At 45.7% G+C, this 12,274-nt stretch overlaps 1 protein-coding gene across 3 annotated transcripts in view; it reads right to left on the reverse strand.

Annotated features, from left to right (window-relative positions):
• Positions 1 to 12,274, reverse strand: part of LOC144790632 (uncharacterized) — a 490,677-nt gene that overhangs the window by 444,929 nt on the left and 33,474 nt on the right. For all 3 annotated transcript variants that reach the window (XM_078665360.1, XM_078665361.1, XM_078665362.1), the window contains exon 3: positions 3,444 to 3,609. In XM_078665360.1, coding sequence (XP_078521486.1) covers positions 3,444 to 3,609 — 166 coding nt within the window. The remainder of the gene's footprint in view (positions 1 to 3,443; positions 3,610 to 12,274) is intronic.

Genomic DNA, 12,274 nt, shown 5'->3' on the forward strand with positions numbered 1-12,274 from the left:
TATATATATATATATATATATATATATATATATATATATATATATATATATATATATATCCACATTTCCACCTCCAACCTTGAGCCCCCGACCTCAACAGGGTGGGCTCGGCGTGTGGGGACCGGAGCACCTTGCTTAACATCCACAGAAACCTCCTTTGTAAGAACAAAAGAAGAGCGCCGAAACCAGACTCTGCAAACATGCGCTTTTATTCACGAAGAAAACCTCACAGTGGCAGCATGGAAATCCTTACAAGTTTCATCTCATGTAGAGTCTTGGTCACAGGTGAGCCTTCTGGATAATTGAGGACGTGACCTTCCTCGTGCCTCCTTTAACTAAGACTGCAACATCACTTTGCAGTCCTAGTGTACTATAATGTCCATAATGCACTGGGAAGTTCATAATAAGTTTTGGATCCAGTCAGCAATTCATTTTCACAAGTATTGATTATTTCAGTGAAATTGCAGGCTGAACGATCTTTTTTCACTTTTCATTATTCCACATGTGCACAAAAACGGCTCCATATTGTCAAGCTGCCCTGAATATTACATTTCTCCAGCATTTGTTTTTGCAGTCCATCACAAACTAACATCTGTCAGTTCGTTTTCCCTTGCTTTGCTGCACCATTTCATCGGTTGAACATTTCATACCTTTTACATTGGTGTGTAATGCAGGCGGGTTGGGCTCTTGTACATTTCAATCCACCTCCGACCTTGAGCCCCCGACCTCAACAGGTCGGTCTCGGCGCGCTGGGACCGGAGCACCTCGCTTAACATCCACAGAAACCTCCTTTGTAAGAACAAAAGAAGAGAGCCGAAACCCGACTCTGCAAACATGCGCTTTTTTCACGAAAACCTCACAGTGGCAGCATGGAAATCCTTACGCGTTTCAACTCATGTAGAGTCTTGGTCACAGGTGAGCCCTCTGGATAATTGAAGGCGTGACCTTCCTCGTGCCCCCTTTAACTAAGACTGCGACATCACTTTGCAGTCCTAGTGTACTATAATGTCCATAATGCACTGGGAAGTTCATAATAAGTGTTGGATCCAGTCAGCAATTCATTTTCACAAGTATTGATTATTTCAGTGAAATTGCAGGCTGAACGATCTTTTTAAATTTTTCATTATTCCACATGTGCACAAAAACGACTCCATATTGTCATGCTGCCCTGAATATTACAATACTCCAGCGCTTGTTTTTGAAGTCCATCACAAACTAACATGTGTCAGTTCGTTTTCCCTTGCTCTGCTGCACCATTTCATCGGTTGAACATTTCATACCTTTTACATAGGTGTGTAATGCAGGCGAGTCGGGCACCTGTACATTTCAATCCACCTCCAACCTCCGACCTTGAGCCCCCGACCTCAACAGAGTGGACTCGGCGTGCGGGGACCAGAGCACCTCGCTTAACATCCACAGAAACCTCCTTTGTTAGAACAAAAGAAGAGCGCCGAAACCAGACTCTGCAAACATGCGCTTTTATTCACGAAAACCTCACAGTGGCAGCATGGAAATCCTTACGCGTTTCAACTCATGTAGAGTTTTGGTCACAGGTGAGCCTTCTGGATAATTGAGTGTACTAGTGTACTATAATGTCCATAATGCACTGGGAAGTTCATAATACGTTTTGGATCCAGTCAGCAATTCATTTTCACAAGTATTGATTATTTCAGTGAAATTGCAGGCTGAAAGATCTTTTTTCATTTTTAATTATTCCACATGTGAACAAAAACGGCTCCATATTGTCATGCTGCCCTGAATATTACATTTCTCCAGCGTTTGCAAAGTGACGTCGCAGTCTTAGTTAAAGGGGGCACGAGGAAGGTCACGCCCTCAATTATCCAGAAGTCTCACCTGTGACCAAGACTCTACATGAGTTGAAACGCGTAAGGATTTCCATGCTGCCACTGTGAGGTTTTCGTGAATAAAAGCGCATGTTTGCAGAGTTGGGTTTCGGCGCTCTTCTTTTGTTCTTACAAAGGAGGTTTCTGTGGATGTTAAGCGAGGTGCTCCGGTCCCTGCGCGCCGAGACTGCCCTGTTGAGGTCGGGGGCTCAAGGTCGGAGGATGGAGGTGGATTGAAATGTACAAGAGCCCGACCCGCCTGCATTACACACCAATATAAAAGGTATGAAATGTTCAACCGATGAAATGGTGCAGCAGAGCAAGGGAAAACGAACTGACACATGTACGTTTGTGATGGACTTCAAAAATAAACGCTGGAGTATTGTAATATTCAGGGCAGCATGACAATATGGAGCCGTTTTTGTGCACATGTGGAATAATGAAAAATGAAAAAGATCGTTCAGCCTGCAATTTCACTGAAATAATCAATACTTGTGAAAATGAATTGCTGACTGGATCCAAAACTTATTATGAACTTCCCAGTGCATTATGGACATTATACTACACTAGGACTGCAAAGTGACGTCGCAGTCTTAGTTAAAGGGGGCACGAGGAAGGTCACGCCCTCAATTATCCAGAAGGCTCACCTGTGACCAAGACTCTACATGAGTTGAAACGCGTAAGGATTTCCATGCTGCCACTGTGAGGTTTTCGTGAATAAAAGCACATGTTTGCAGAGTCGGGTTTCGGCGCTCTTCTTATGTTCTTACAAAGGAGGTTTCTGTGGAGATATATATATATATATATATATATATATATATATATATATATATATATATATATATATATATATATATATATATATATATATTACCTACTGGCGGTCGCCAGAAGGTAGTTCTAGTTAGGACCTATTGTCCATAGGAAATCCGCAACATTCTATTTGCAATAACTTTGGCGCCTGTTGACGAATCTTCGTGAAATGTTCAAAACCCGTGGGGCGCTCCGGTCCGCTCCTATCCTGAAAGTTTGGGGGTGATTCGTCAAGCGGGGGCCGAGACATATATATCTTCAGAGTAGATAAATGTGGAGTTAGGAATAGTAAATCTATACTTACCTATGTACACATTCCTTCACAATATAGTGGTAGTCATGGTTTTGGTTATGCTATTTTTGTAAAACAATAGTTTTGTATTTCACATTCGGACATACTACTCTCATAAATGGGAACTTCCAGAGGAACCAGTAGTTTTGCATACAGTTCTCCCAGCAATTCTCAATTTTCCCTTGGTTTTTCAGGTACATATCTTACCTTATTTCAGCAGTTCAAAGCTGTGGAACAAAAAACTCTAGATCCACAATAAATCGAAACAGCTCGTAATTCCAATTGGCTGATAACTCATAGTCTTAGGTGACCAGTCATGGCTCACGAGGTGAGGCATGCTCTGTTATCATCATAATGCCAGACATTGGTCATGCACAATTGATTTCAAACAATATACTCTTCCCCGCTCTATATTCTGCTTTGAATCTCTCCCTGCATTGTTTTCTACAAAAACACATGGGAGGGCACAGACTTCAGTGGCTCAAGGAACTTACCCCCGAAATGTGGTTGTATGGCCTTCAGGCGAGGATACTTCTTAAGGTTGTAGCAGGAGAACACATTCTGGAGAAATGTTCGGATCTTGTCTGGAGAATTATTTTCTTGGGAAGAGAGCAGATCATAGACCACCTCGCTAACCTGCTTTGATTCCTGGGTTAGTTTCTAGCAAAAAAAGATAATTAACAGTTTAAAAGGTGGAACCCTAACTCCTTGAAGCTGATCATCCATTTACACTCAACATTGAGAAGTGGATTACTTTCTGCCTATGTGCACTCCAAATCCAAAACAGGCGCTATTCAACATCGTCACAGTGTGTTTTCAGACAGTCAATAAAGAATCCAGGTATCCAAAGAAACTAAGAAATTGAATTATACATTTCATTACACAAAATGTAAATATATGAGCTTTGATAAGTAATCCATACAGTACGTTTTCCCAGACTGAAAAGCTGCAGATATTTCAACTAACTAGTATTAAAAGTGGGCAGCGTTATTTCATTCATCCTGATGGATAACGTTAGTTAATTAACAGTTATATATGCTGATATCTGGACTCATAACATCACATCTAAATTCCCTCCCTCCCTCTATACCAGTGTCCAAAGGAGTACATCAAGGGCATGTGACGTCATGTGACGGTCCCCATGTTATTTCATGCATAATTTTTCTAAATGCTCCCATCAAACCATCTACATTCATGCTCTACTGGATGTAGAGCATGACACTGTTTCTCGTGTTCCACCTGCAGCTAAATGTGTTAGAGAATAGGCTCTTATGAAATGGTTTAACACTAATAATGAGTAAAACCAAGAAAATATTTCTTCCTAAAAACAGGTTTTAAAAAGTTACTTGATGTTCAACTCCTGCGACTCATGTGAAGTATCAAATGCATTTCCCGAGCAATCTTTTGCTGGAGTTTCCTTTTTCATAGCTTGAAGTGAAAGCGCGGTTTTCAGTTAATGGTTTGAAATGATTTTACACAATGTGAGGGGAAAACTCATTGAAATCACAAATTTGTCTTTAGAATAGCAAAATTAGTACAATTCTGATATACAAATAATATATGGGAGAGCCTTTTTCGGGCTCCCAAAAATATCCAAGTCAGGGTCGAAAACGGAACTTGAAATTATTATGATTAAACAAGGCTGAGGGTGGAGAGAATCTTTTACTTTAATATATCTAAATGTAGGTCAAAATTAGCATTAGAGAAAATATTGAAGAACATTAAAAATGCATGGTTAATTGGAGACAGCAGACTGCAGAATAATTATTTTTACTTTTCAGAAAGCACTTATAATTTTAATTGTACCAGCAATTTTTAAGGTGACAAATCATGCATAATGTGATTGTCGAACTAACACTTTTTCAGGTTAATTAAAGTCTCTGCTATCAAATCCCATTCAGTATTGAATGTTGCTATGCAAAAAAAAAACACTTTCATGATTGTGATTGAGTCTGTGCCAAAAGCCCACTTAGAAACGGTTCTATTATTAAATAAAATAAAAATTAGTGAATTATAAATTATAATTTACACATTTTTATTTTATTTAATAATAGAACCGTTTCTAAGTGGGCTTTAATATAAATTACAATTATTATTTTAATGACAGTTTTACATTTCATATGTGTAAATAAACATGCGCACATACATAAATCTGTGTGTGTTTGTTTAAATAAGTATATATAAGTATATATATATATATATATATATATATATATATATGTGGTATATTGTTTAAATATATTTAATTTACATTATATTACTGCTATATATTAAAATATGTAATGTTTAACGACATATATATACATATATAGTGTAAAAGCGATCCTTGTGTATATATTTTAATATCAGATTAAAACTATATTTTTTTAATTTACATTATAAGTAGAGGAAAACGATATTATTGTGCTCGCTATTCTTGACACAATATTTTTAACCACAATATTTTGGGTTCGATATTTTGTCAGTGAACCGACAATAAAAAAACATGGCAAGCAGGCTATCAAATACAAGTACAAGAAAAATAGGCCTCTAGTTTGTTATAGCAGAGTATAAGCTCATCGTGATTGCAAATGGCATTTCAGTATTTTTTGGGCTGACTGTCGGAATATCCTACAGAAAAACTTCATCCTACAAAAATATTGTACACAAAATGTCGGCTACCACTGTAGTGTGAAGATACACACATCTTCAAGGTGGAAGATATAGAATTAATAATAGTGTATTTATACTTCACTATATTAACTTACCTTCACGATGTTCTGGATGTCGATCTTCTAGTTATATTATTTTTGCAGGATGATATTTAAAATACAATATTTCGGTAGAATAGCCACCCGATATGTGGGCTAAGTGGGAGGTGATCTAGAAATGTCTTCTGCCCATCAAACCAGTGAGGTGGTAAACGGCATAAATTTGCAGCTCTCTCTCGACGGTGAGGAATCCTTCCATTTTTCAATATTTACCATTAAGTGAAGCCAACAAGCACCTTTTTGATGGCTTGTCTGGGATACTGTGGTAATGTTTATAATGGGCTAACAAAGAATTACTTTGATAGACTGCACAGAATTAAAAAATATACAAAGTTTATTTGATTATGTAGACCGGTGAATAGATCAAACTACCCATAAAAAGATGCTGTGGTTCCCTGTGGATGCAGGGATTAAGTTAAAACTTGTCTGATTGTGTCCACAAGGTCTCCTGCACTAATGGAGCTGTCTATGTACACCATCTATCTTATGCTTCCAATAGGACCCTATCTACAGTAGTGACTCATTTCATTTCTCAAGGATCCACGGTGGAAGGTCCTTGGAAGTTGTAGGCCCAAGGCTGTGGGATCGACAAAATCCAAGCCCCGGGGCCAAGGCAAATTACATACTCTTCAGACAAGAAGAGATCAAACTGTTCAGTATCACCTACAACAGAAGTCACACATTTAGAGGGAGTGGTCGAATGTGGGCTGTCCTCTCACTGATTGGACGCTAATGTCTCATTACTTACCGGTAATCCTCATTACCCCGATTATGGTCCTCCCCGTCCCAGTCCTAACAACGTGAGGCAGTCCTGCCTCCACCCAGCCAATCACAACGCCAGTATCTCCTTAGTACATAAGCCCCGCCCACCTACCGCCATGCCTGTTATCAACAAGACTCCGACACAAACACAGCGGGAGGGTGGGAGGGAAGAGGACTGGGACAGGGAGGACCCTAATCGGGGTAATGAGGATTACCGGTAAGTAATAAGACATTACCCCCTCATGGGTCCTCCCCGTCCCAGTCCTAACAACGTGAGGAACTCACAAGCAGAGAACCAATAAAGAAAACACGCAGGACACCAGGATCCATGCAGAGTACAAAACTTTAATCAATAAAAGATCAATGAACAACAGCGTTCAAGACGCCAACAGAAAAACTGTCAGCAGAGGCATGTAAAACATCAAGCCGATAATGTCGCACAAATGTATGATGAGACTGCCAGGTGGCCGCCCTACAAATCTCCTGGACAGAGACCCCCGCCGCCTCAGCCCAGGAAGCAGACACAGAACGCGTCGACCGGCCCTGTACATGAGACGGAGGAGGCAAATCCAAAGACTTGTAAGATTGACAGACCGCCAAACGGACCCACCGACTGATCGTGGAAGTGGAAACCTTCTTCCCTTTAGCCACACCCCCTCAGGAGACAAACAGGGCAGGCCAGTATCTCCTTAGTACATAAGCCCCGCCCACCTACCGCCATGCCTGTTATCAACAAGACTCCGACACAAACACAGCGGGAGGGTGGGAGGGAAGAGGACTGGGACAGGGAGGACCCTAATCGGGGTAATGAGGATTACCGGTAAGTAATAAGACATTACCCCCTCATGGGTCCTCCCCGTCCCAGTCCTAACAACGTGAGGAACTCACAAGCAGAGAACCAATAAAGAAAACACGCAGGACACCAGGATCCATGCAGAGTACAAAACTTTAATCAATAAAAGATCAATGAACAACAGCGTTCAAGACGCCAACAGAAAAACTGTCAGCAGAGGCATGTAAAACATCAAGCTGATAATGTCGCACAAATGTATGATGAGACTGCCAGGTGGCCGCCCTACAAATCTCCTGGACAGAGACCCCCGCCGCCTCAGCCCAGGAAGCAGACACAGAACGCGTCGACCGGCCCTGTACATGAGACGGAGGAGGCAAATCCAAAGACTTGTAAGATTGACAGACCGCCAAACGGACCCACCGACTGATCGTGGAAGTGGAAACCTTCTTCCCTTTAGCCACACCCCCACAGGAGACAAACAGGGCAGGAGACCTCTGGAACCCCAGGGAACGTTGGACGTAAATCTGGAGAGCCCTGCGAACATCCAAAGAAGGGAGAACAAGGGAATCCCCCTCAGCAGGCAAATCAGGAAGAATCACCTCCTGCTGCAAATGAAAACTCGAAGAAACCTTAGGCAGAAAAGCCGGATCAAGGCGCAAAACGACCCGATCCGGGAGGAACTGCAAATAGGGAAACGAAACGAGCAAGGCACCCAACTCACCCAACCTGCGAGCGGAGGTAATGGCCAACAGGAAAGCCACCTTAGCAGACAGCCACAGCAAATCCGCCTCCATCAAAGGCTCAAAAGGGGGCAACTGCAGACCACGCAAAACAGTAGGCAAATCCCAAGAAGGAATGAGAACAGGAGAAACCGGCCGACGAAGCCGAAAGCTCCAAAGAAGCCGACTAACCAAAGGGGCAACACCCTCCAAGGAGGCCCCAGGACCCCGACAAGCACGAACCGCTGCCCACTGAGCAGACAACGTGGAAGGGGAAAGAACTTTCAAAAAACCATCCCGGAGAAACTCCAACACAGAAGTAGGAACCCCCAGTACAGGATCCACACCATGAGAAGAACACCAAGAAACAAAAGAACCCCAATGGCGACCATAGCACTTAAGGGTCGAAGGGCGGCGAGACAACTGGATGTCACGAGCCACCACCGACGAACAACCCAAAGACTCCAACGTCAACCGCTCAAGAGCCAAGCCGTCAGCTGCAAACGACAAAGACAAGGCAGGGACAGGAGTGAAAACTGAAGAGGAGATGGACACAAAGGAAGGCGGACAAACCGACCCTCCGCCAGCTACAACAGGAGAGGAAACCAAATGCGGCGAGGCCAGAAAGGAGCAATCAACAGGACCGAAACCTTCTCCCTCCGAATCTTCTGCAGCACCCTCGGGAGGAGGGGAATGGGAGGGAATGCATACAGAAGGCCCGAAGGCCAGGGAATCGAAAGAGCATCCACCGCCCAAGCCTGAGGACACAGCACCTCCGAACAAAACTGGGGAGGAGAGAGTTGTGAGGGGATGCAAAAAGATCGATTCAAGGAGTCCCGAACCGGAGGCAAAGGGACAGGAACAGAGGAAGGGAGAGATGGTACAGAACAGAAGATGGAAGGTTGCGGCTCAAAGCGTCCGCATGAAAATTCAACCGTCCCGGAATGTACACCGCCCTCAAGGCCAACAGATGAGTTTCCGCCCAAGCACAAATCATGGAGGCCAACATGTTCAGAGACGCGCACCTGGTCCCCCCCCTGACGGTTCAAGAAACAACGAGCCACCTGGTTGTCGGTACGAACCAACAGATTCGCCCCCAGGAGAGGAACCTGAAAGAACTGCACCGCCTCCCAGACAGCCGCCAACTCCCGCCAGTTTGAGGAACGGGTGCTGTCCCCCTGAGACCACTGACCCTTAGCTTCCAAGGACCCCAAAGTGGCCCCCCAACCCCAGAGACTGGCATCCGTCGTCAACAAAAGGGGAGGAGGAAGACAAAACCGCACCCCCTTCTCCAGGTTGGGAGTGCAAAGTCACCAGGCCAAGTCCCGAATCAGAGCAGGAGAGAGAGGAATCAGAGTCTCGTAATCCGCCCGGGAGGGGTCGCAGCGAGCTAACAGATTAGTCACCAAGGGCTTGAGATGGAGGCGAGCCCAAGGAACCACAGCAGTGGTCGCAGCCATCAACCCCTGGACCCGCAACCAAACACGAGCAGGGCAGAGGGACGACTCAACAGATCCCGCAGCAGAGTCTGTAAGGAAAGGATCCGAACAGGAGGGAGAAACACCGCCCCCAGAGAGGTGTCAAACAGACCCCCGATGAACTGAAGTCTCCGAACAGGATCCAGATGAGACTTTGCCAAATTCACCTTGAACCCCAGCTCCCGGAACAGGGACAACGTAACCTCCACCGCCAGAAGAGCCTGAGGGAAAGAGGAAGCAGAGACCAAACAATCATCAATATAGGGAAATACGGAGAAACCCTGATGTTGCAAAACCCCCACAGCAGGAGCCAATACCTTGGTAAAAGTCCTGGGAGCAGTGGAGAGGCCGAACGGCAAAACCCGAAACTGGAAATGCATCCCCTGGACCACAAACCTCAGGAACCGCTGACTGGCAGGATGGACTGGTACGTGAAAATAGGCATCCTCCAAGTCCAGGGAAGCCAAAAAATCTCCCTCCTGGATGAGGGGAATGAGGGATTGCAACGTGACCATCCGAATATGATCCAACCGCACCAACTTGTTCAGGGAACGGAGATTCAATATGGGGCGGAAGGAACCATCGGGCTTTGGAACCAGAAACAGACGGGAATAGAACCCCAGGCCCACTTCCTCCACTGGAACCGGCACCACCGCCCCTTTCTGGAACAACATGGTGACGCCGGACAACATGGCAGACCGCCGCACGGGGTCTCTTGACAATGGGGTAACCAGAAGACAATCCAGAGGGGGAGGGCCTCGGAAGGGAATCTGGTAACCCCACCTGATGATATCCAAGACCCATTGATCGGAGATCAGAGCTGACCAACGGTCCAGAAACAAATGGAGACGAGCCCCCACAGCGGCATAGTCACTTTTGTCCAGCACTAGAGGGAGGCTGTGGCAGCTGCTGCTGCTGCTGCTGAGGCCGGGATTTATAATGGAACGCGGCCCCCCGACCATGGGACAGACCACGAAAGGGCTGAGAGGACAAAACCCCCTGAAACCCCTGCTTCTGGAAAAAAGACCTTTTCTTAGGAGCAGGCTGAAAAGGTTTCAACAACTTCTTCTCCTCCGCAGAGCGCTGCACCATCGAATTCAAAGCATCCCCAAAGAGACGAGGACCCTCAAAAGGCAGTTTATGGGCCAAAGACTTCTGAGCAGCATCAAGACGGCATGGCTTCGTCCACAGAGACCTCCTCCCAGCCACCGCCGCCCCAGCAGCCGAGGAGAAAGCCCACAAGGAATCAAAAGTGACATCTGACAGGAATTGCGTCAAAACCTCCATTTGAGCCAACACAGGAGTAGGGTCCCCATGATCCTGAAGACAGTCAAACAGCCTCTCGAAATCCTTGAGCAGGACCGGTGAAGCATAGGCCGCATAAGTGCTAGCACGCACCCCAAAGTGAGAAGCGGCGTAAGAATGCTTGAGAGCAGATTCCACCTTACGCTCCACCGGATCAGACAGGGAAGCCTCCCCGAAGATAAAAAGGAAGAGGAGGAAGCCATAGAAGACAAAAGAGAATTAACCTTCGGAATCGCAAGAAACTGGGAATAAAAGTCCGCCAGGCGATATCGCTTCCCCAGGAATTGCGGAATACCCTGCTTATCCACCTCCAGCCACTCTTTCGTGAGGATATCCTTCAGGACATCATGGAAGGGGAGGTCATCCACCACAGAGGAACTATACTGTGCGTAAAACGCATCTTCAGACAGGGATTTAGGGTCAAACCCAAGCACCCCACGAATATGCACCAGCATGTCCGAAAAAACCTTGCCCTGGATGTACTTTCCCTTAGGGGAATTGTCCAGTTCTTCCTCATCATCCTTAGCCCGCTTAGCAGCAGGCTCCAGCAGCGCAGACTGGACCGCAGAATCAATCAAGTCCCGTAAATCAGCCCTAGAAATCTGCAAGACGTCGTCCTCCTGTAGATCCTGAACATTATGCTGTTTGGAAACAGCCTTAGCCGGCACAGGAGAAGAAACCCCTTCACTCATGGTGAAAAAACCCAGAAGTAACCAAACAGGAAATCACCACAACAAAAGGAAGTGCCCAGCAACCTCCAATAAATACCGCCCCCAATCAACCAATCACGCAAAGGTGTGTTTGAAGAATGAAATAAAAAAGGGCAGCCCTGACGTCTCCACCCACAGCCACAGGTCAAAAGAGAATGGCCGCGGGGGCTGGACGCTGCGATAGTGCAGCAGCGCCGGAATGACCCGAGGCCAGGACACCACCAAAACTCCCCGCCCCAGCCCAGCACATGAGCGAGGAGCGTACCTGACCCCAGAACAGGAGCTCGGCCGACCGGAAAACCGGAGTGGCCGAGTCGAGCATTTACAAGAAACACAACAGTGAAATACACAAGAAAAAACTCACGGAACCGCCACCAAAGGAAACAGGATCCAGGGACCGGAACAGGGAGCACCAGCGTTCCGACAGCCATCGGAGCAGAAAAAAACAGGTATGGCGGTAGGTGGGCGGGGCTTATGTACTAAGGAAATACTGGCGTTGTGATTGGCTGGGTGGAGGCGGGACTGCCTCACGTTGTTAGGACTGGGACGGGGAGGACCCATGAGGGGGTAATGGCCTCATCAGCATGGCATTTAGACATTTTGCTCAATTACAGGGCTCGGAGGTGGTGACAAACAGAGCTCAATGGAAAATCTATTAAAAAGGCCATATGAGAAGCAAAAAAGTGGAATTAGAGTGCAGGTGGGCAGTATTTCCTTACAGCATGTGCCTACTCATACTTGTAGTGGAAGTGCATTATGTGATCCAAGGCTGCATGGTTTTGCAAAGGTGAAATTGTGTGAGGCAAAG

Source organism: Lissotriton helveticus, chromosome 11 (genome assembly GCF_964261635.1).
Source record: "Lissotriton helveticus chromosome 11, aLisHel1.1, whole genome shotgun sequence".
Classification (NCBI taxonomy): domain Eukaryota; kingdom Metazoa; phylum Chordata; class Amphibia; order Caudata; family Salamandridae; genus Lissotriton; species Lissotriton helveticus.